The sequence below is a fragment of the Myxine glutinosa genome, chromosome 13 (genome assembly GCF_964187855.1).
Source record: "Myxine glutinosa chromosome 13, kmMyxGlut1.1, whole genome shotgun sequence".
Lineage (NCBI taxonomy): Eukaryota > Metazoa > Chordata > Myxini > Myxiniformes > Myxinidae > Myxine > Myxine glutinosa.
The window spans coordinates 2,190,357-2,216,049 of record NC_136273.1 but is presented as its reverse complement, the minus strand read 5'-3'; the positions used below and the strand labels follow the sequence as shown (position 1 = coordinate 2,216,049).

At 48.1% G+C, this 25,693-nt stretch overlaps 1 protein-coding gene across 1 annotated transcript in view; it reads left to right on the top strand.

Annotated features, from left to right (window-relative positions):
* Positions 1–25,693, top strand: part of LOC137439185 (putative voltage-dependent N-type calcium channel subunit alpha-1B) — an 856,614-nt gene that overhangs the window by 25,340 nt on the left and 805,581 nt on the right. Inside the window, exon 3 of the mRNA XM_078766934.1 lies at positions 638–777. Within this exon, the coding sequence (XP_078623060.1) occupies positions 638–777 (140 nt within the window). The remainder of the gene's footprint in view (positions 1–637; positions 778–25,693) is intronic.

The window sequence follows — 25,693 nt, the reverse complement described above, 5'->3', positions numbered from 1 at the left end:
AGAAGGTTTAAACTTTGGCCTGGATATTAAATGTAGAAGTCTGGTTTAAAATTATCTTCCCTGAAGGTTTAAAGTTCGTCTCCTGGATATTACATGTAGAAGTCTGGTTTAAAATTAGCCTTGGTGAAGGTTTAAAGTTTGTCTCCTGGGTATTACATGTAGAAGTCTGGTTTAAAATTATCATGGAGAAGGTTTAAAGTTTGTCTCCTGGATATTACATGTAGAAGTCTGGTTTTAAATTATCATGGAGAAGGTTTAAAGTTTAGCCTGGATATTACATGTATAAGTCTGGTTTAAAATTAGCCTTGGTGCAGGTTTAAAGTTTGGCCTGGATATTAAATGTGGAAGTCTGGTTTAAATTAGCTTGCAGAAGGTTTGAAGTTTGTCTCCTGGATATTCCATGTAGAAGCCGGGTACAGCGCCGTCTGGATCTGGGCTGCCAGAAAATGAAGTCAGGAATGACTTTAATCAGATGAAAATGGTAAAACTATGTAGTCGTGAGAGGAAAATAATCCAGTGGATTTTTGTCCACTGAAATTGAGGCTCAAGACAATGCCAAAGCAAAAAGACCAATGGTCTTAAGATATGCAACAACAACCTGCCAGTGACACCTGAATGACCAACGCTCGCTTTGCAGGAGGACACGGAGCCATACTTCATCGCAATCTTCTGCTTTGAAGGCGGGATCAAAATCATCGCTTTGGGGTTTGGCTTCCACAAGGGTTCATATCTGCGCAATGGCTGGAACGTTATGGACTTCATTGTGGTCGTCACAGGGTATGTAATGCTTGACTCGCCATAAACCGACATCTAGTCACTGCCATCACTACATCTTGAGCTCTCAGAATGTCGAGAGCATTTTCTTTTTCTTCCTTCTCAACGATTTACACTTGTTGCTCTTAATATCGCCCGATGTTGTACTTTTCATGTGCACTTTTCTCAATAATGGATTTCTTGCATTGACACTGTGTTCGTGTACAAAATTGGAACTTCATGTGTCCACAGGATATGGTTGACCCCTTAAAAGACAATGCAATCCATATAGGATTAGTTGTTTTCATGCAAACTGGTTGTTGAGGCGAACCCTGTGATGTGAATGTTTTGACATTGTTAAAAAGGCCTGCTTCCTGAACCTCTTTCGATGCAGCTTTTTGCACACATGTACCTCATCCTCACACTAGAAATCAAACACCATTTTGATGTGTGTACTGTACCTCTTCATCATATTCTAAATCAAACGCTATATTGATGTGTGTACTGTACCTAATCATCACATTAGAAGCAAGAAAAAGAGCAATCAGAGATTGCAAACCCTCGCCAGGATGTACTTTCAGTGGTTTTTAAGGCTTTTGTGTTAAAACAAATATGGAGGCCGAACTACGTGACCGATGACGTCATCATTATTCTTTTTTGACGTCAGATTACGCTCAAGGAATTTCATCTTGATCGGATGAAGTTTTGTACTTGTCGAATTATGACGTCATAATGAGGGCACCTACGACATCATCATTAACATATTTTATTCCCCATGGAGAGTTCTTTACAATTAGCCACGTCTCAATTTTTTCTATTCAGCGCTTTCGGAGATATAGAGGTGCAAAGTTTTTCGGTTTTTCCAAGATGGCGGCCGAACCACGTGACCGATGACGCCATTTTTGTTTCTCCACCAGTTTATGCCAACACGACCCTCAAGAAATTTCATCTCGATTGGATGAAGTTCTGTACTTGTCCAATTATGACATCATAATGGAGGCAACTATGACATCATCATTCACATATTTTATTCCCCATGGAGAGTTCTTTACAATGAGCCATCTCAATTTTTTCTATTCAGCACTTTCAGAGATATAGAGGTGCAAAGTTTTTCGGTTTTTCCAAGATGGTGGCCGAACCACGTGATCGATGACGCCATTTTTTGATATGTGCACTGTACCTACAGTATATCATCACATTAGAAATAAAACACCAGATAAACGTGTGTACTGTACCTCATCGTCACACTCTAAATCAGACGCTATATTGATGTGAACTGTACCTATATCATCAAATTATAAATAAAGCACCAGATAAATGTGTGTACTGTACCTCATCGTCACATTCTAAATCAGACGCTATATCGATATGTGTACTGTACCTATATCATCACATTACAAACTAGAACGCCACTCAGTAGAGCGCATACTCCCGCCGTGGGTCAAGTTGGAATAGTACGATTTCACAAAAGTTTGAGGGAGTAGTTCAGTGACAACACAAGGCAGACACTGCACAGATATATATACAGACTTGGCATTTAATATGGAATTTTTTTTTTGTGGGGGTGAACTTACTTTTCAAGATGACTTAGAACCAAAAGTTCATTGGAATTATGTTGAAATTATTCTAGATTTTGTTAATGTGACCTTTAAAAGAAACAAAAACCACATTTGACATTTCGAAGCAAATAAATTGATCCTTGAAAGTGATGTAAACTGATATCGAACTCAATTCACGGACTATTAACAACTGTGTTAAACTTCTGTAGGGGAGAGTGGGGTAAGATGAGCCATTTTTCAGTAATGCCCTTCTGGACATCAAATATAAAGTGCTGTGCATCAGAGCCATAGTGATTACGATGGTGTAAATACTTGCTTCTCCCCTCATACACGTTACCATTTCATTTTCATGTAATTAATTAGCAGAGGCCTTCAAAAAAAAGTTGTCTAATGACTCATTTTGCCCCAATGATGGGGCAAGTTGATCATGGGTTCGGGGTAACTTGAGCCAGTGGGTAAGTTGAGCCACAAGAAAAAAAACAGCATGAAACATTTTGTGTCCCATCAAATTCACCGGCTCAGTACAGGACAGAACAGCAATAAAACAAGTTTGAGACAAAAAGTTTAAGTCCAGATCCACTGGAAAAGCTTATTATTGATAAAACACTGAGAAAACCCATTGAAACTGGGAATGCATGAAGTATTAATGAATACACATTTTTTTAACAATCACGCAAAAACTGTTGCTTATAGCTTTAACAATGCAAAACAAGACAAAGTAGTTTCCTGTAAATGTTCACGTTTTTCAGATCAGATTTTTCAGTTCAATAATTGAAACTTGATAAATGCTCCTTTCCCTGGTGTGAAATTTACGCACATGTAAGAAGCACCTCGTGTCTATTACAAAGTAACATGATGTAATTGATCTAATGAAATTTAACAGTTTGAACTGAAATAATTATACATGTATTGTGTTCTGATTATTAGTAAGACACATGAATTTATCAGTAAACTTTGGCTGAATGTTCATACATATGTAATCGTCAAGATTTATCAGTCAGATATGCTGATGAACTGGTTTGTATTTCAAATAATTATGAAGAACAACCACGTGCTGTCTTCCTTTTATAGTCCCAAGGCATTTTTCCATTTACCTGTGATTAATGCAAAAATATTTACATAAATCATTCTTAGGAATAGGATTTAGATCTATACACAAGTATCAGTGTTACAAGAACTACAGTTTTCAACTCCAACTTGCGTATAAAGCAGTAACTTTATCTTGCACACATGCTCATGGGGTAAGATGAGCCACGGCTCAACTTGACCCGACCCAATTGATCATCTTACCCCACGGGCGCCACTTTGAATATAAACATGCTCATTTCACGTATTGATTCAATTTACAATTCATACTCTCAGGCAATTAATCTACACCATTCATGTTCACATTACTACATAAACAATTCATTAAGCTTCCATTAATTCTATTGTTATCACCCTCAAAACACCATAATTCAAAGTTTGGGAAATTCTGAAAAAAATACAAATTTCATTAGATCTTACTTACCCCTGCTTCATATTCCTCTGCATGTGTACTCAGGAAGAAAGACTGTTGCTATGAAAGTATAGATGGCGCTCTCACACCTTCAAATATTTCACTTTCTAAGAAACATGGGGTGGCTCAACTTACCCTTAGGCTCAACTTACCCCACTCTCCCCTACGTTTTCCAGAAGTATGTCTTTATTTTGCACATTAGCCAAATTTTTTTCAACAAAAACAAAAGCTAAATTATGACAGATTACGGACAGTAAAATTACAGTTCAGTACTTCGTGTAACCCCCACGAGCATTCAGGAGAGCACGTACACGTCGAGGCATGCTGTTCATGAGATTTGCCAAGGTTTGGACAGGAATCGCTTGCCATGCAGTGACAATAGTCTGCTGCAATTCACGCATAGAGGTAGGCTGCTGGTCCAAGTTGTCGATTTGACATGTTAATTCTGCCCACAAGTTCTCTATCAGATTCATATCCGGGGACATGGCAGCCACTCCATATGCTGTACACCACGGTCATCAAGAAAGTGTTGGATCATGCGAGCACGATGAGGCCATGCATTGTCATCTTGGAAGACAAAGTTTCCTCGAAAGGCTGCACGAGAAAATGGAAGCAATGTTTCTTCCAGAATGACCCTGTACTTGAACTGGTTCAGGTTTCCATTCAGAACAACCAGATCAGTTTTGCCCCCTGCATGAAAAGCAGCCCAAACGGTCACCCCACCACCTCCAGCTTGGACTCTTGGCACTACACAATCTTCGTTGTGGGCTTCATGCACTTGTCTGCGCACTCGGACGCGGCCATCTTGACGATAGACCAGAAATCTAGACTAGGTCACGTGATTCCAGTGTCCTGGCTGCCATTGACGGTGCTCTCTGGCCCACTGCAATCGGCGCTGGCTGTGTTGTCTGGTCAGGCGTGGCTTCCTCAGGGGACGCCTGGCACGATAGCCTGCTTGAACCAGTCGTTGGTTGACTAGCCTTCTGGATACAGGCACATTTCTCAGTTGATGCCACTCAGCCCTACGCCGATTAGCTGACTTGGTACGGCCATTGCAGACTAACCGGTGCAGCTGGCGATCATCTCTCCTTGTGGTTATGTGTGGACGTCCTGGCCTCGGTATTGGAGTAGGGACACCCCTCTGAGCATTTCGTTTCAGGATCTTTGACACCTGACCTTGAGTGATGCCATACTGCCGAGCAATAGCATGCTGTTTCATGCCAGAATTTCGTAAAGCCACCACTCCATGACAAACAGCATTGTCAAGTTGACGGACCATCTCCAGAGGAAGCGGCAATAACTTTTGTAGACGTGCAGCAGTTGTTTTCCACTAATACAGAATGCAACAACCCTTGTATACCCGATTGTGAAGCCAATCGTCAAATGTACCTGTCCTTACATTTTGTCACACCACCTGTGATATAATCCTGTTATTGACTTCTTGCTGCGAAAGACATCCAGTGACATGGTTCTTTCAACAAAGACATCACCGAAGGGTAAAAAAAACTCACCAGATTGATATACTGAGTTCAGAAAGTAAACCCAAGTCAAGAAAAAAAAAAAATTCCATATGAAATGCCAAGTCTGTATATATATATATATATATATATATATATATATATATATATATATATATATATATATATATATATATATATATATATATATATATATATATATATATATCTATCTATATATATATCTATATATATATATATATATATATATATATATATATATATATATATATACACATACATGTATATATATTGTTGCGGATTTGAGAATCCTGTTTTTTTTTATTGTTGTAGTGTAATGAATCTTGTTGTAAATATCACCCTCCGTGTGTAAAGGTCAAAGGTCGTCCTCTTAGTTAGTCCATATACATGCACGTAGCAAATCATACCCTTCTAAATAGTTATCTCCTTATTCTATGTAGTTTAAGGCTGTGGTTCCTATTAGTTGACTCTGCATTGCATAAGATGAAATAAGATAGGTCCCTCCGACGCCCCCATGGCATCTTCAAAGTGCCAGTGACTTTGGATGGGGTTAGTGGCATCACCATTGCCAACCGCATTTACCAACTGCATTTGCCTCCATTGAGCACGCGGTCGGTTCGGAGAAGAAAGGCGTGTCTCCGCCCTCATCATCGGAAGGAGGAGTGAACCAGCCCTTGCCGACCAATCAAGCACGAAAGGGTTTGGCTTGAGAGGGCGGAGAGAGAACGATCGGGGAGGTTCGCGAAGATTCGAGGGTGTGGCCTATATAACCCGTCACGCAACGCCCCCACCAGAGATGCGTCAGAGAATTGTTGAGTACCGCAGTCCACCAGTTGAGTTCAAGTCCATCAGTGGAGGAAGAGCAGTCCACCGAGAGTGGAGTTTAGCCCAGTGGAGGAGGAGCAGCAGCGTGGAGCTGAACCACCGCAGCTTTGACCACCGCAGCTTTGACCACCGCAGCTTGAGCGTTGACGGCAGCGTTGCTTTTGAGGAAGGGCGGTGGCTGCTCACTCCCGGCCGGGCCGTCCTCCCATGTCCAGCCGAACCTTCCTCCCCTTGCAGTCATCCGTGCCTGGCCTCATCCATCCATTCGTGTATGTGACTTTGTTTTGTGTGTCTTGTCCTGGGGTTAAGTAAGACTGCATAGTATAAGCTAGTAATTGCACTGTGTCTTCTTCTTCTTCTGTAAATTGCTTTCGTTTTCTTTCCTTCTCCTTGGTTACTTTTCATTGTGTACATAATAGGTAGTAATAAATTATATTTGTATTTCCTACCTTCGTTCTTCTTCTTCATGCTCGTCCGGTCGTCTTTGTGATTTCCCCATTGAAAACCTGTGGCGCGATTTTGGCCAACGTTCAGGATCGGGTTAGTCTCTGCTAATGGTTCGTGCCGCGGTTGTTTAACATCTGTCCGCGGTCGCGAACGAGGTTGCGCACCTGCCTCTCCGGAGGGAGCTTGTGCAACTTCAGGACTCACATCAGGTCAGTCATAGACGAGGGGATTAATCCCCCCTCGATAAGGGGAAAAGAGGCCGACGTAGAGATCCGTAACATTTGGTGTCAGGAGCGAGATTCGGACCTGAAGCGCGCTTAGCGCGCTCAAATTACGAGTGGTCGAAATTTAATTTAATTTAACATCCTAAATTGAAAATCGTGCCATGGATAGTCAAGGCGACCGGATGCCGGTGGGAGAGTCGGAAGGGGTAGAAGCAACCCAGGACCCCAGGGAGGAGTTGGGAGTAATGATGGAGGAGGAGAGCAGTGAGGATGTGGTTGCAGAGGTTTCAGGCACACGAGATGGCGCTCTCGCGCACGAGGTTTCGGGCGCACAAAATGGCGCTTCACACGTGGTTGCGGCAGCCGAGCCCGAGATGCCAGAGTACATGCGAGTCTTTATGATTCAAATGATGGCAAAAATGGATGCCCTAAGTGATAAATCCACCCGAGAGCGAAGAGAAATGGGTGGCCAGATGGAAGATGGGTTAAACAATTTGAGGAATGATATGGGCAATCAAATCGGGGGATTGAGAGATGGGTTAAGTAATATGGGAAATCAAATGGGGGGGGGGGCAGAAGCTAAATTTGGGGGTTTAGACAATAAATTTGAGGGTTTAGACAACAAATTTGAGGGGTTAGACAACGGGATGAAAGAGGTGAAGAATGGGTTAGGGGGGTTAGAAAATATTATGGAAGGCAAATTGAGGGAAATAGGGGAGCAATCCGCCCGGGAAATTAAACAGATGGGAGATCAGATAGAGGAGGTGAAAATCGGGTTGGAAACTAAATTGGATGCCCAGAGGAATGATTTGGAGCAGATGAGGGCAGCCTCTACCAAGGAGATGGGAGAAATGGGAGAGGAGATCAGACGAGGTGTAAGCGAGGAGGGCTCGGGGGTACGCGAGGAGGTAAAGCGAGGTGAGGAGCGTATGGAGAAAGAGGTGAGAAATGGGACGGCAAAGTTACAAGGTGGCATAGAGGAGTTGACGCAGGGGGTGGGGCAGCTGACAGTGGGACAAAGGGAGTTGAAGGAACAGGTGGCTGTGTACGGCTGTGATCGGCTGTGACTGCTGTGAATACAGAATACGCTGAAGAATACGGTGAACTGCTGAAGAATACGGCTGTGATCGAGGGGTTGAAGGCGACCCAAAAGGAAATAAAGAGGGACGTAGCCGTCATAAAGAAGGAGTGTCAGACGGTACATGAGGGACTGACAGAGAGGTTGGACGAGGTAACAGAAGCAATGGAGACGAAAGAACGGGAGGTGAGGATGCACATAGAGACGATCAAGGTGGCCTTAGAGGAAGAAATTGAGGGGGTGCACCGGGAAATGGAGATGAAGCAAAAGTTAGAGGATGTGGAAGAGGGGGTGAGTGAAATTAAGAAGAGACGGAGGGAAACTAAGAGGGAGATAAAGGAGGAAGTAATGGAATATGTACAAGGTCTGTGCTCAAATCATGATGATGTGCTTACTAACCAAATAAAGAGTTTGCAGGTGGCGGAGGAGGAGCGGAGACGAGGTGCCGAGGTGAGTGGCGATATACTCGGAAATGTATATGGTGTGAGGGGAGATTCAGTCGGCTTGGTGGTTGGTGTAGACCCGGGTGTTCGTGAGAGACCGCTGGTAAGGTGTGCGACAGGTACAGAGTGTGAAGGAGGAGGTGTGCGAGGATGTCCGACTATGGGGTGTGTGAGTAAAAAGTGCGCGCCGAGGAGTGAGTGTGCTGTCGACAGTGAGTTGGGCGTGGCGCGTGTGCGGGGGGGCACATGGAAGCGCGTGATGGGGAGTGTTACAGGGGATGTAACGGAAGAGTGCACACCTGTGGTGAGTGTTACGGAGGGCGTAACGGGAGAGTGTGTGCAAGAGGATGCACGAGAAAGGTGTGTAACGGACGGGTGCATGATTACAGAGTGCGCTGTTGAGAGTAAGGGTGAATGCGCGACCGAGTGTGGTGGTGAGAGTAGTGAGAGTGACACGGAGCACGAGTTGGTTGTGGCAGGTGAGAGAGAATGTACACCTGGAATGAAAGGATGCACACCTGGAATGGTCGAGCGCATGTGGGAATGCACACTTGAGTTGGGAGTGAAGCACGTGATTGGGTGTGTAGACGAGTGCACACCCGTGGTTGTCACAGAGGATGTGACCGAGGAGTGGGCGCGAGGAGGTGTGTGGATGAGGTGTGCGAACGACGAGTGTGTGCCAACGTGTGCGGTGGTCAGGTGTGTGACGAAGTCTGTGAGCGGAACAAGAACAAGTGCAATAACGAAGTACGCGGGGTGTACGGGCGGCGTTGGAGCGCCGAGCTCGGGGAGTGTGAAACGAGTCGCGTATGCGTGTGAACGTGCAGGTGAAGCATCAACGTTAACCGGGTCAGCGGTTAGATCGACTTTTAGCCGAAGCGTGCCCTCGGTTCGTGCCGGGCTTTGAGTGCAGCGGGAACCAGCGGGGATCGTAACCACGGCGGTTCTTTCAGAACCGCCGTGCGCGATCCACGCCGGGCCTCGCTCCGAACAGTTGCGTCCATACTCCGCTCAGTGGAGCGGGTGGCCCGGTTCAAGGGAAGGTAAGAAGGGTCGGCACGGTGACCCCTTGTGGTCACGGTGTTCCTGCCGGCCGAGATTGGGGCACCGGACGGCTCCGCGCCGAGGTGGACCTTGGGATCTCGGCCTGAGTAAGCCTCCTTCCCTGCACCGAATGCCGGACGGACCCAACCGCCGGCAACGAACCAGCCGCATTCATTGCTCGGCTTCGCGAAGCCGGGCTTTGAGAATGTAACGACGCACCGAGGCTCAAGTTTAATGGACATTTGGTAGGGATAGGGAATTTGTGGATGGAAAAATTTATAGTGGGAGATACCTGATGTGATGGGATGGCAACTCTGCCATCCCTCACAAACGGGGCAGATGAGTAATAGCTATGGGGTTTATGGCAGTGTAAGCTCGCCGAGGGAGGGGTTGGATAATGTATAGGGACCTAGAAATGACCATAGGTAACGGTAAGGTTAAGTAGCGACATTGGACAGGTAGTTGGGGACATAGAGAGGTTAGAATGGATGATAGCGCCGTGGGATGTGCTTAGTTTAAAGGGGCGACGGGGAAGCGCGAGTTTTAGCAGGGCACCAGGTAGATCAGATGATGCCGTGTGTTTGAGAATTGGAAGTGTATTCGGAAGTGTATTGTGAAAAGTGTGAGGTGATGGTGAGTTGTATTGAGCGTGGAAGTGTATGGAGCAGTGCATGAGGAACAATTGTGGTTGTGCATTGTATTGAATGAATGGTCCTGGAGGAAGGAGGGTGCAGGTGGCACCAGGTGTGCAAGTGAACAAGTGTATGGAGCAGTGTATGAGTGAGTAATGGTGATTGTGTGTGGTGTTGACCGAATGGTCCTGGAGGAAGGAGGGTGCAGGAAGCACCCGGAATGATGGCACATGTGTGCAAATACAGGTGAGCATGGTTGTATGGAATAAATGGTATGGAGTATATGGAGTATGGAATGGATGGTGTGGAGTGAGTATGGTGGAAACTGTGGAGTGGAGTGGATGGTGCGAAGGTGTGTATGGGGAGGATGGACCCCATCACGAATACCCGGGGAGGGTAGTGTCAGAGTTAGGTCGAGGGAGTAGGTAAATTGTGGTTGGATATTGGCATCTGTGGTGCGTGTGGAAGAATGGTGTTTGGATGGGTGCATTAGTGACGTGGAAATGGGTGGGCGTGTGGCCTGTTAGTGTGTGTAGTTGAATGGGCACTCCACCACTGTGAGGATGTCGGCCAGGTGAGGCCGCAGGTGGGCTCTGGGAGCCGTTAGAGTTGTGGATGGGGCCCGAGGATCCGGAGGATGGACCCGGGTAGCCCATTGCCAGAGAGGGCACTGATTGGGGAGCGCCAGAGGGCCTTCCCCAGGTAGATAGGTTAGGGTAAGGAGCAGGTAAGCTCGGAGGCAACTGCAGTGGTGGAGGTGTGCAGGTGGGTAGACCTGCTGGGAGAGCCACACGACCCAGTCCTGAAATTGTGCAAAGGCACAGGGAGTTGAACCGGGGGAGTGAGACCCCAAATTGATGCAGCACCACAGTTTGGTCAATGGGAATTTGGTTCTTAAAACCGCATAGAGAGTAAGATGGCCAATGGTTTGGCAGGGAGAGACCCCAGGTAGTGTAATGTGTGTTAATGTCATTTAGAAGGTAGATAAGATTGGAATCTCCTCGCACCATCTGCATCCACTCACCTGAGGTGACAGAACTCCACACCATGCCATGTTGTTGTTTTTATTATTTATTGTGCAAATGTTTGGATTGTGAGACGCATCATGACGTGGGTGTGACATTGTGTAGTGTTCCATCTCTCCCTCCTTATGAGGATTGATGATGAATTGGTGATGGCAAATTTAGACAATGGGATTGTGATGACGAATTTGGTATTAGGGGAAATATGGGGAAGACGTGACGGTAGTGACGAATTGGTAAGGGTGTAGATTTTTGTAAATATGGGGCAAGGGCAAGGGTAGAGTAGGTAACAGGGGGGGTGATGTACGGTAGGGACGAGCTTTTCTCCGCTCAGTCTCCAGGCGCACCTCACCTTGCATTACCTTCGTTGATGTGTCCCCTTGTGACCTTACCCCTCGCTAACCTGCCCTCTCTGTCTTCCTTCCCCGACCCATGGATCGTGCTCTCTGGGCACTGAGGGGAGCGTGCGGGAGTCCGCCATTGTGTGCCCAAGTCCTTGCAACCAGCTGCCTGCATCGATGCACCACTTATGGACCACGTGTCTGTGGCTGAGCACCACTTATGGACCACGTGTCTGTGGCTGAGCACCACTTATGGACCCCACGGGTTGGGGCATGGCCCCTCTGCTGGAACCGGCCATGATGGCCCGAGATCTTGCTGGTGGACCTCGGTAACGTGGCACCTATGCCGTACAGGTGAACCACCCCTAGTCGGCCCCTGTGGGCCATAAATAAAGATGGACACGTTTTGTGCATTTTTCCTTTTATTATGTCCAAATAGGCCGCCAGCAAGAAGAACATGAAGAAAGACAACACCAGAAGAACATTGGCCAGCAGAGGGAGCCAAAGAGCAAGACACCACCAGGGGTTTGGTTTGTTTATTATGAACTGTGGTGACTGTGCACTGACTGGTGCGTTTTTTGGTGCTTTATGGTGCTGATTACTAGTGCTGGTGCGTCGATGCAGCGCAGGCTGTCTCCCCCCCCCCCCCCCACCCCCCAAAAGAACAATCACAGGTCCTGGGTTAGTTTTGTAAATACCATTAGCGTCAATTGTTAATAATGCTCCCCACCGTTCATGTTTAGGTTTCGTTCTCTGTATTCCCAGTCTTTTCACCCATAGTCTACTTCCTTGTGTAAATCTCAACTAAAAAAAAAAACAAACAAAAAAAAAAAACATTTCCTTCTCTGTTCTCATTCGTTTATTCATTCTTATTCGTTCGTTCGTTCTTCGACCACGTGTTTCTCCCCTATTTCCCCAGATAGTTTTCACTCATTAACCTTCAATGTTTACACTTTCCCCTCAAGTTATGTATTCCGTCATATTTTATAACACCTTTTTCTTCTTCTTCTTTAAAAGGCTGCTTTCGACTTGCTCACCAAATCAATTCATCCCAAAAAAAATATCCATCTCCTATAGTGCCTTTTTTCTACATTCCCTAAACTCTCCCGCACTCCATCCTCCATCCAGCGTCCTTAAACGTATTTTTAACTCGAAGGTCACAAGAAACTCATTTTGCAATAAATGTTCGTTTCCCATAAATCGTACACTTTCAAAAATCCAATCTCACCCCTCCCCTCCAAATCTTCCCCATAACCCCTCCCCTCCAAATCTTCCCCATCACCCCTCCCCTCCAAATCTTCCCCATCACACATCCCTTTCAAATCTCCCCCCTTGCCCCCTCCCTCCTAAACTACCCCCTCACCCCTCCCCGCCAAGACGCCCCCTCGCCCCTCCCCTCCTAGACTCCTGCCTCACCCCTCCCCTCCAAATCTCCCCCATATCCCATCCCTTTCAAATCCCTCCCCTTGTCCCTTCCCTCCCAAACTCCCCCCTCACCCCTCCCCTTCAAATCTCCCCACCCTCATTGCTTCTCAATTTCCCCCCTCTCACTCCCCCTCCTCAAAGCGTCCTCCCCGCTTCTTCCCCCTTCAAACTCTCACCTCCATCTCCCCCAACCTTCTGCCTCGCTCTTCCCCCTCCTCAAATAACACCTCATTGTGGCTCACCCAATCACCATCAAACCTTTTGTCCGCCCCATCCTTCCCTTTCTCCGAGCTATTCTGAAATCTCTGACACACCTTCAACAGCTCTCCCTACCTCTTCCACCTCTTCCACATCTTACCCTACCCCTCCTCCCCCCTGTTCTGTATCTGATGCTCCCCCTTCCTCTTCATTAACGGTATGGACCTCAAACATCCGGGGCCTTCGTTCAAACTTAACTGATCTCTCCATACAGGTTGCTTCTGTCAAACCAGACGTGATCTGCTTAACAGAAACTTTCCTCCTTTATGATGTCTCTGATTCCATAGTATCTCTCCCGGGCTACTCCCTCCTCTGGTATGATAGACCTGAGCCTCGTCCTGGAGGCGGGGTTGCTATCTTTATCAAAAACTCTCTTCCTCACTCGCCCTGCACTGCACTCTCTCCACCTCACCCCCAGGAATACCTCTGGCTACGGCTTCCCCTTCGCTCCCACCTCTTGTTCATATGTGTGTTGTACCGTCCACCAAACAGTGATGACTCCATCTACATCTCGCTGTCTGATGATATGGACCAACTTCTATCTACTCATCCCAACTCTCTCTTCCTCATATGTGGTGATTTCAACTGTCATCATGCCAGTTGGCTGGGTGTGGGTACCTCTCTCACCAGCCATGGCTCCTCAGCAAAGGACTTCTGCGACTCACTGGGACTGACACAATCTGTCAATTTCCCGACCCGGATCGCAGTCAACGGAACATCTTCTCTTCTGGACTTGGTTATGACTAACTTCCCTGAAAATGTCTGCTGCTCTTCTTCTGCTCCGATCGGATCATCTGATCATGTCCTTGTTAAAGTGGACATCTCTCTGACCATCCTCAGGGAGCCTGCTCAGCGTCGACGAGTCTGGCATTTCACTCAGGCCAACTGGCATGGTCTTCAAGCAGCCATCAATCATCTGGACTGGTCTCCCATCTCTACCACCTCTGACATCAACTCATCCTGGGAATTCTTCCAAAGTAAATTGCTCTCTCTCATGCACAGATTTATCCCATCTCGTCTTCAGTTGTCATACCCTTCCTCCCGTCCATGGTACACGGAATCTTGTGGTGAGGCTGTTGCCCAGAAACAACTTGCCTTCGTCTCCTGGAAAGCAAATCCAACGGAAGGAAATCTCATTTCCTTTCACAAAGCCCGAAACAAGTGTGTGTCCACCCTCAGGAGAGCCAGGAAACAATATCTCTCAATTCTCAAGACCGAACTCTCTTATCTGTCTCCCTCTTCCAAATCCTGGTGGCGTCTGGTCAAATCCGTTTCTGGTGTTTGTTCCCCCTCCATCCCCTCCCTTACCTCAAACGGCTACACAGCTGACTCCGCACGTGAAAAAGCTGAATGCCTCAACTCTGTGTTTGCCTCTAAATCTTGTGTCCCAAACCCATCCCTCTCTGTACCCACCATACCCAGTCGTACCCTGCTGCTCCTGGACTCCGTGTCCTTTCCTCCTGACAAGGTGGAAAAGTTTCTGTCAACCCTTGACTCTGATTCTGCAACTGGACCCGACGGCATCAGCCCACGGGTCCTAAAATCCTGCTCTGCTGCTCTATCTCACCCTCTCTCTGTTCTCTTCACCCTCTCTTTTGCTCAAGGTCAACTGCCATCTGCTTGGAAATCAGCCAACATCACCGCTTTGCACAAAAAAGGTGCAAAAACAGATCCTAGCAACTACAGACCAATCAGCCTTCTCCCAATTATCAGCAAAGTCATGGAATCCATCATTGCTTCGGATATGAAATCTTTCCTCTTCTCCAATGGCTTGATCTCTGATCATCAATTTGGTTTCAGACCAGGTCACTCTACTCTGGACATGCTGCTTCTGCTGTCTCAACAATGGATGGAGGTCCTCAATGCCAAACAGGAAATTAGAGCTGTCTCCCTCGACATATCACGTGCCTTCGACACGGTCTGGCACACCGCTCTGCTCACCAAACTCTCCTCCTTTGGTATCCATGGAAATCTCCACGCATGGCTGGCGGACTTCCTCTCTAGTCGTCGTCAACGTGTGGCCCTGAATGGGTTTCTCTCATCTCCTCTTCCTGTTCAGGCTGGAGTTCCCCAAGGCAGTGTTCTGGGCCCCGTGCTTTTTCTGGTCTTCATCAATGATCTCTCTGACTCTCTCGAAAATCCTCTCTATCTCTTTGCTGATGACTCCACTCTCTGCCGCTCCATTCCTCTTCCCTCAGATCGGCAGTCTGCTGCCTCCTCACTCTCTGAAGACCTGGACAAAATCACAGACTGGTCAAACAAGTGGAACATGTCTTTCAATCCTGACAAATCTCACACTCTTACTATGTCTCTCCGAAAAGATCGACTGGACAACCCTCCCATCTACTTTCTCAACAATCCTCTCCAAGAAGTTCTGTCGCTCAAGATTTTGGGTCTCACTATCTGCCATGATCTTTCTTGGGAAAACCACATTTCCAAGCTGGCCTCCAAAGCCAGTCGCCGACTGGGCATCCTCCGTCGTGCGAAGTCCTTCCTCGGCACACCTGAGCTCCTCACCACATACAAGGCTTTCATCCGCAGCTCAATGGAATACTGTTCTCCCCTATGGGCCGGTGCTCCTGCCTCACACCTAGCTCGGCTTCACGCTGTTGAAACCAAAGCTTTCAGAATTATTGGAATCTCCCGCGATGAAGCTATCTCTGAGGGCCTTTCACTCACTCACCGCAGGCAGGTAGGTGGTCTTTCTGTCTTCTACCGACTCCTCTCCGGCCTTGCACCCCCAGCTCTCTCTGTGCTCTGTCCCCCAAATATTCCTACAGGTCGTACAAGATCTGCCAGCAACCCTCTGATGGTTAAACTGCCGAAATCTCGGCTCTCTGCTCACCTTCACTCTTTCATTCCTCTTTTCTCCCGCCTCTGGAACAAACTCCCTCACTCCCTTCAATCCCACTCCTCCCTCCAGGTCTTTAAAACAGCTGTTCACCACCATCTCTTATCTTCCCCCATCCAAAACCTTGATCTTTTCTACCCCCGCTAATTCACCCCAGATCCACCTTGTTTGAAATTCCAACTTCTTTCCTGGAAGTCCTGGCAGTGTCCATATGTTTTATACCTCTCCCACCGCCCCCTTCCCACGCCCCCCCCCCCAAAGCCCTCGCCCTCTCTCAGATCTCTCGATGTCTCCATGTCTCTCGGTCCCTGCTCTCAAATGTTGTGTTTGTGTCCTTCCCCCTCTCTCCCCATCTTGTCTACCGCTCCCTATGTTATATGTTTTATGTGTCAGTTTGTCTTTCTGTGTGATTAATGTTCGCTCTTTCACGAGCCTCGATCTTGTATACAAAAAAAAAGAAAAAAAAGAAAAAAAAAGACAATTCCGCAATTCGGTTAGCTTTGGGCGTAAATCTGTTAGGCAGGGTGCAATGCAGCAGGGGGACATACTTACTTGTGTTTTAAAACGGTCACACTCAGGGTCAGGTTAATTGTAGAGGGAACTACACCTACGTGTCACACTAAAGTTAAAGTTTTATAGGCCCGAGACCGTGCCCAGAGGATGAGGGTGCAGTGTTGCGGGTTTGAGAATCCTGTTTTTTTTTTATTGTTGTGGTGTAATGAATCTTGTTGTAAATATCACCCTCCGTGTGTAAAGGTCAAAGGTCGTCCTCTTAGTTAGTCCATATACATGCACGTAGCAAATCATACCCTTCTAAATAGTTATCTCCTTATTCTATGTAGTTTAAGGCTGTGTTTCCCATTAGTTGACTCTGCATTGCATCAGATGAAATAACATAGGTCCCTCTGACGCCCCCATGGCATCTTCAAAGTGCCAGTAACTTTGGATGGGGTTAGTGGCATCACCATTGCCAACCGCATTTACCAACTGCATTTGCCTCCATTGAGCACGCGGTCGGTTCGGAGAAGAAAGGCATGTCTCCGCCCTCGTCATCGTAAGGAGGAGTGAGCCAGCCCTTGCCGACCAATCAAGCACGAAAGGGTTTGGCTTGAGAGGGCGGAGAGACAACAATCGGGGAGGTTCGCGAAGATTCGAGGGTGTGGTCTATATAACCCGTCACGCAACGCCCCCACCAGAGATGCGTCAGAGAATTGTTGAGTACCGCAGTCCACCAGTTGAGTTCAAGTCCATCAGTGGAGGAAGAGCAGTCCACCGAGAGTGGAGTTGAGCCCAGTGGAGGAGGAGCAGCAGCGTGGAGCTGAATCACCGCAGCTTTGACCACCGCAGCTTGAGCGTTGACGGCAGCATTGCTTTTGAGGAAGGGCGGCAGCTGCTCACTCCCGGCCCGGCCGTCCTCCCATGTCCAGCCGAACCTTCCTCCCCTTCCAGTCATCCGTGCCTGGCCTCATCCATCCATTCGTGTACGTGAGTTTGTTTTGTGTGTCTTGTCCTGGGGTTAAGTAAGACTGCATAGTATAAGCTAGTAATTGCACTGTGTCTTCTTCTTCTTCTGTAAATTGCTTTCGTTTTCTTTCCTTCTCCTTGGTTACTTTTCATTGTGTACATAATAGGTAGCAATAAATTATATTTGTATTTCCTACCTTCGTTCTTCTTCTTCATGCTCGTCCGGTCGTCTTTGTGATTTCCCCATTGAAAACCTGTGGCGCGATTTTGGCCAATGTTCAGGATTGGGGTAGTCTCTGCTAATGGTTCGTGCCACGGTTGCTAAACCGCTCGGCAATTAACATCTGTCCGCGGTCGCGAACGAGGTTGCGCACCTGCCTCTCCGGAGGGAGCTTGTGCAACTTCAGGACTCACGTCAGGTCAGTCATAGACGAGGGGATTAATCCCCCCTCGATAAGGGGAAAAGAGGCCGACGTAGAGATCCGTAACAATATATATATATCTGTTCACAATTGTATTTTGTCGAAACTGTATTTATCTTTCGGTGTGTGAAGTTATAGTGTGCACCTTGGAAGATTCTCGGTGTTTATCTTTCATAAATTAATCGTCTGTTTGCCGCGTCGCGCGCAAGGCCTTTGCCGTGTCGCGAGCGATTTGAAATCGAAGTTAAGTAATTGTTCCCATTTGTATTTTCGTTATAACTGTATTTATTTTATGGTGTGTGTACGTATATTGTGTCCCGACGAAGATTTTCGGTGCAAATCTTTCATACCTGTATTGAAAATCGTGTTAATTCGTGTCGTGTCTTGAGGCCTTGTACAGTGTATAACCTTGAGGCTTTGTTTTTTCTCTCAGCGGTCCGTCGTTTGTGATCCAATAACTTTCGTTCTCTGTTTTCCCAGTCTTTTCACCCCAAAGCCTACTTCATTGTGTAAATCTCAACTAAAAAAACCAAAAAAAAAACATTTCCTTCTCTGTTCTCATTCGTTTATTCATTCTTATTCGTTCGTTCGTTCGTTCTTGGACCACGTGTTTCTCCCCCATTTCCCCAGATAGTTTTCACTGTTATGAACCTTCAATGTTTACACTTTCCCCTCAAGTTATGTATTCTGTCATATATTATAACACCTTTTTCTTCTTCTTCTTTAAAAGGCTGCTTTCGACCTGCTCACCAAATCTATTCATCCCAAAAAAAAAATTCCATCTCCTATAGTGCCTTTTTTCTACATTCCCTAAACTCTCCTGCACTCCATCCTCCAGCATCCTTAAACGTATTTTTTAACTCGAAGGTCACAAGAAACTCATTTTGCAATAAATATTCGTTTCCCATGAATCGTACACTTTCTAAAATCCAATCTCACCCCTCCCCTCCAAATCTTCCCCATAACCCCTCCCCTCCAAATCTTCCCCATCACCCCTCCCCTCCAAATCTTCCCCATCACCCATCCCTTTCAAATCTTCCCCCTTTCCCCTCCCCTCCTAATCCTCCCCATCACCCATCCCTTTCAAATCTCCCCCCTCGCCCCCTCCCTCCCTCCCTCCTAAACTACCCCCTCACCCCTCCCCTCCAAGACTCCCCCTCGCCCCTCCCCTCCTAGACTCCTCCCTCACCCCTCCCCTCCAAATCTCCCCCATATCCCATCCCTTTCAAATCCCTCCCCTTGTCCCTTCCCTCCCAAACTCGCCCCTCGCCCCTCCCCTTCAAATCTCCCCACCTTCATTTCTTCTCAATTTCCCCCCTCTCACTCCCCCTCGTCAAAGCGTCCTCCCCGCTTCCTCCCCCTTCCAACTCTCACCTCCATCTCCCCCAACCTTCTGCCTCGCTCTTCCCCCTCCTCAAATAACACCCCATTGTGCCTCACCCAATCACCATCAAACCTTTTGTCCGCCACATCCTTCCCTTTCTCCGAGCTATTCTGAAATCTCTGACACACCTTCAACAGCTCTCCCTACCTCTTCCACCTCTTCCACATCTTACCCTACCCCTCCTCCCCCCTGTTCTGTATCCGATGGTCCCCCTTCCTCTTCATTAACGGTATGGACCTCAAACATCCGGTGCCTTCGTTCAAACTTAACTGATCTCTCCATACAGGTTGCTTCTGTCAAACCAGACGTGATCTGCTGAACAGAAACTTTCCTCCTTCATGATGTTTCTGATTCCTTAGTATCTCTCCCGGGCTACTCCCTCCTCCGGTATGATAGACCTGAGCCTCGTCCTGGAGGTGGGGTTGCTATCTTTATCAAAAACTCTCTTCCTCACTCGCCCTGCACTGCACTCTCTCCACCTCACCCCCAGGAATACCTCTGGCTACGGCTTCCCCTTCGCACCCACCTCTTGTTCATATGTGTGTTGTACCGTCCACCAAACAGTGATGACTCCATCTACATCTCGCTGTCTGATAATATGGACCAACTTCTATCCACTCATCCCAACTCTCTCTTCCTCATATGTGGTGATTTCAATTGTCACCATGCCAGTTGGCTGGGTGTGGGTACCTCTCTCACCAGCCATGGCTCCTCAGCAAAGGACTTCTGCGACTCACTGGGACTGACACAATCTGTCAATTTCCCGACCCCGATCTCAGTCAACGGAGCATCTTCTCTTCCGGACTTGGTTATGACTAACTTCCCTGAAAATGTCTGCTGCTCTTCTTCTGCTCCAATCGGATCATCTGATCATGTCCTTGTTAAAGTGGACATCTCTCTGACCATTCTCAGGGAGCCTGCTCAGCGTCGACGAGTCTGGCATTTCACTCAGGCCAACTGGCACGGTCTTCAAGCAGCCATCAATCATCTGGACTGGTCTCCCATCTCTACCACCTCTGACATCAACTCATCCTGGGAATTCTTCCAAAGTAAATTGCTCTCTCTCATGCACAGATTTATCCCATCTCGTCTTCAGTTGTCATACCCTTCCTCCCGTCCATGGTACACGGAATCTTGTGGTGAGGCTGTTTTTTTTTTTTTGTTTTTTTTTTTGTATACAAGATCGAGGCTCGTGATAGAGCGAACATTAATCACACAGAAAGACAAACCGACACGTAAAACATATAACATAGGGAGCGGTAGACAAGATGGGGAGAGAGGGGGAAGGACACAAACACAACATTTGAGAGCAGGGACCGAGAGACATGGAGACATCGAGAGATCTGAGAGAGGGCGAGGGCTTTGGGGGGGCGGGGGCGTGGGAAGGGGGCGGTGGGAGAGGTATAAAACATATGGACACTGCCAGGACTTCCAGGAAAGAAGTTGGAATTTCAAACAAGGTGGATCTGGGGTGAATTAGCGGGGGTAGAAAAGATCAAGGTTTTGGATGGGGGAAGATAAGAGATGGTGGTGAACAGCTGTTTTAAAGACCTGGAGGGAGGAGTGGGATTGAAGGGAGTGAGGGAGTTTGTTCCAGAGGCGGGAGAAAAGAGGAATGAAAGAGTGAAGGTGAGCAGAGAGCCGAGATTTCGGCAGTTTAACCATCAGAGGGTTGCTGGCAGATCTTGTGCGACCTGTAGGAATATTTGGGGGACAGAGCACAGAGAGAGCTGGGGGTGCAAGGCCGGAGAGGAGTCGGTAGAAGACAGAAAGACCACCTACCTGCCTGCGGTGAGTGAGTGAAAGGCCCTCAGAGATAGCTTCATCGCGGGAGATTCCAATAATTCTGAAAGCTTTGGTTTCAACAGCGTGAAGCCGAGCTAGGTGTGAGGCAGGAGCACCGGCCCATAGGGGAGAACAGTATTCCATTGAGCTGCGGATGAAAGCCTTGTATGTGGTGAGGAGCTCAGGTGTGCCGAGGAAGGACTTCGCACGACGGAGGATGCCCAGTCGGCGACTGGCTTTGGAGGCCAGCTTGGAAATGTGGTTTTCCCAAGAAAGATCATGGCAGATAGTGAGACCCAAAATCTTGAGCGACAGAACTTCTTGTAGAGGATTGTTGAGAAAGTAGATGGGAGGGTTGTCCAGTCGATCTTTTCGGAGAGACATAGTAAGAGTGTGAGATTTGTCAGGATTGAAAGACATGTTCCACTTGTTTGACCAGTCTGTGATTTTGTCCAGGTCTTCAGAGAGTGAGGAGGCAGCAGACTGCCGATCTGAGGGAAGAGGAATGGAGCGGCAGAGAGTGGAGTCATCAGCAAAGAGATAGAGAAATCTGACCTTCTTGCCCAGAAACAACTTGCCTTCGTCTCCTGGAAAGCAAATCCAACGGAAGGAAATCTCATTTCCTTTCACAAAGCCCGAAACAAGTGTGTGTCCACCCTCAGGAGATCCAGGAAACAATATCTCTCCGTTCTCAAGACCGAACTCTCTTATCTGTCTCCCTCTTCCAAATCCTGGTGGCGTCTGGTCAAATCCGTTTCTGGTGTTTGTTCCCCCTCCATCCCCTCCGTTACCTCAAACGGCTACAGAGCTGACTCCGCACGTGAAAAAGCTGAATGCCTCAACTCTGTGTTTGCCTCTAAATCTTGTGTCCCAAACCCATCCCTCTCTGTACCCACCATACCCAGTCGTACCCAGCTGCTCCTGGACTCCGTGTCCTTTCCTCCTGACAAGGTGGAAAAGTTTCTGTCAACCCTCGACTCTGATTCTGCAACTGGACCCGACGGCATCAGCCCACGGGTCCTAAAATCCTGCGCTGCCACTCTATCTCACCCTCTCTGGGCCCTGTGCTTTTTCTGGTCTTCATCAATGATCTCTCTGACTCTCTTGAAAATCCTCTCTATCTCTTTGCTGATGACTCCACACTCTGCCGCTCCATTCCTCTTCCCTCAGATCGGCAGTCTGCAGCCTCCTCACTCTCTGAAGACTTGGACAAAATCACAGACTGGTCAAACAAGTGGAACATGTCTTTCAATCCTGACAAATCTCACACTCTTACTATGTCTCTCCGAAAAGATCGACTGGACAACCCTCCCATCTACTTTCTCAACAATCCTCTCCAAGAAGTTCTGTCGCTCAAGCTTTTGGGTCTCACTATCTGAAATGATCTTTCTTGGGAAAACCACATTTCCAAGCTGGCCTCCAAAGCCAGTCGCCGACTGGGCATCCTCCGTCGTGCGAAGTCCTTCCTCGGCACACCTGAGCTCCTCACCACATACAAGGCTTTCATCCGCAGCTCAATGGAATACTGTTCTCCCCTATGGGCCGGTGCTCCTGCCTCACACCTAGCTCGGCTTCACGCTGTTGAAACCAAAGCTTTCAGAATTATTGGAATCTCCCGCGATGAAGCTATCTCTGAGGGCCTTTCACTCACTCACCGCAGGCAGGTAGGTAGGTGGTCTTTCTGTCTTCTACCGACTCCTCTCCGGCCTTGCACCCCCAGCTCTCTCTGTGCTCTGTCCCCCAAATATTCCTACAGGTCGCACAAGATCTGCCAGCAACCCTCTGATGGTTAAACTGCCGAAATCTCAGCTCTCTGCTCACCTTCACTCTTTCATTCCTCTTTTCTCCCGCCTCTGGAACAAACTCCCTCACTCCCTTCAATCCCACTCCTCCCTCCAGGTCTTTAAAACAGCTGTTCACCCCCATCTCTTATCTTCCCCCATCCAAAACCTTGATCTTTTCTACCCCCGCTAATTCACCCCAGATCCACCTTGTTTGAAATTCCAACTTCTTTCCTGGAAGTCCTGGCAGTGTCCATATGTTTTATACCTCTCCCACCCCCCTCTTCCCATGCCCCCCCCCAAAGCCCTCGCCCTCTCTCAGATCTCTCGATGTCTCCATGTCTCTCGGTCCCTGCTCTCAAATGTTGTGTTTGTGTCCTTCCCCCTCTCTCCCCATCTTGTCTACCGCTCCCGATGTTATATGTTTTATGTGTCTGTTTGTCTTTCTGTGTGATTAATGTTCGCTCTTTCACGAGCCTCGATCTTGTATACAGAAAAAAACAAAAAAAACAACATTGGCGGTCATTAAACGATGTGGTTCTAAAAAACAATTCCCATTGAACGTACTGTGGCGCTCTCCCAATTTGGGGTCTCACTCCCCCGAGTTTTCCTTCTGTGCCCTTGCACAATTTCAGGGCTGGGTCGTGTGGCTCACCAGCAGGTCCGCTCACCTGCACACCTCCGCCACTGTACGTCGCCACCCGAGCTTACCTGCTCCTCACCCTAACATACCTGGGGAAGGCCCTCCCTGGCACTTACCCCCTCGATGCCCTCTATGGCACTGGGCTACCCGGGTCCGTCCTCCGGGTCCTCGGGCCCCGCTGAACTCTAACTCTGAACTCTAACCTGGCTCCCAGAGCCTACCTGCGGCCTCACCTGGCCGACAGACTAACAGTGGCGGAGTGCCCAACCAACCATTCTCACTAACAGGCCACATGCCCAGCCATTCCAACTCACTCATACACCAATCCATGCAGTACTCTGCTACTCTCGCACCACAGATGTCAATTTCCAACCACAATTTACCTACTCCCTCTACCTACTTTTAAACTACCCTGCCCGGGTATTCGTGAAGGGGTCCATCCTTCCCCCATCCACTCCTTCGCACCATACACTCCACTCCACGTATTCCACACTCCTCACTCCACACCATTCATTCCAGACCATTCATTCCATACCATCTATTCCACACAACCATTCTCCATACACCTGTATTTCACTTGCACACCTTGCAAGTCAATCACTCAATGCACAATCACACACATCCTCAATACTCTGCTCAATACACTTTCACTTCTCCAAACCATTGCCTCAGGCACTCCGATTTTCCCACGGCTCACACACACATCTTTCCCGAGCATTGCCTCTCAATTCCTCATTTCAATATGCTCACCAGCAAGACTCTCATACCAATTCCTCCTTCAATAAACCACACCACAAACACACTGCATCATTTAATCTACCTATTGCCCTTCTAAGACTCGTGCTTCCCAGTCATCCCATTAAACTATGCACATCCCACGTCATTATCATCCAACTAATCTGACTACGTCCCCACTACATGTACAAAGTCACTACTTAACTCTCAAGTCACCTATTGTCATTTTCTAGATCCCTAGCCATTATCCAAGCCCTCCCTGGCTAGGTTTTCACCGCCATACCCCATAAAACTATAGCTCCTCTGCCCAAAGGTAGTAATGTGAATGGTAAAACTACCATCCATCACTACTGCTATCACCAAATGTCCACTATACTTGAGCCTCTCGGGGGAAATGCATTTTCATAGCTCGACTTCGAAAAGGCGGCTATCCGTGCGGATGGTCAGTCTCCTGATGGTTGGGTCCGTCCAGCATTTACGATTCTGGGGAGGAGGTTTTGTCGGGCCGAGATTCCAGAGTCCATCTCGGCACGGAGCCTTGCGGTCTCCGGCCCGATGACCCAACCTCACCCGGTCGGAACACCGCCCCCGCCAGGGGGTGAAGGTCCGACCTGGCCTATCTCCCCCGGAATCGTGCCGATCACCTGAACGACGCGGCACCGACCATACAGAGCAGAGCCCAGCCCGAATCGTGCACGGCGCTCCGTGCTGGAGCGACGCGGCTACGATTCCGGCCGGCCCCCGCAGCACACAAAGCGCACCACGCCCCGAGAGCTCGCATCGGCTATCCGTCAGCCTAACAGCTGCCCCGGTTACGTCGATGCTCCCCTCGCATGCTCACACCACTCGTTCCTTCTCTCACTCACCAAATGCAGCACTCCAATGCCTCTCGTACATCCCATACATTCCCTGCACTCTATCAGCGCACTCTCTCTCCATGCACACTCTTCTCTCGCACACTCTGTTACACACCATTCCTCTGTTACGTACTTCGTAACACTCCTGGGTGTGCACTACTGCACACCCACTCAGCGCACACCTACCCACGGGTGTGCAATCCCTCGTCGCACACCCAATCATGTGCTCCGGTGTGCTATCCCGCACACGCTCCACAACCAACCCAGGTGTGCATTCCTGCACACACTCTTCATCCATATCCATCTCACACTCTGTGTCGCTCTCATCACACATACACTCCGATGTGCATTCGCTTTCACTCTCAGACTCTGTCGTGCATCCTTCCTCGCACTCTGTAACACACTCGCGCTCCGGCGCCATTCGCACACGCGCGCCATTTCTACTCACACAGCGTACAAAGGACCTTCCACGAATGCCTGGGTGCTGTCTGGATCCCAAACGCGCGAAAAATGCTTTTGCGCTAAACACTTTCCCGAAAAACCTTTTCGCGCCATATACAGCTCTACTCACCTTGGCGCTTCTTCTTCTTCGCTCCTGCACCACCTGCAAACTTTCCACTTGGTTAGCAAGGATGTCATCACGATGTGAGCACAGACTTTGCACATTTGCCCTCCCTTCCCTCTGCGAGTGCTTTTCTAAGTCCGTCTCTTCCGCCCCAATTT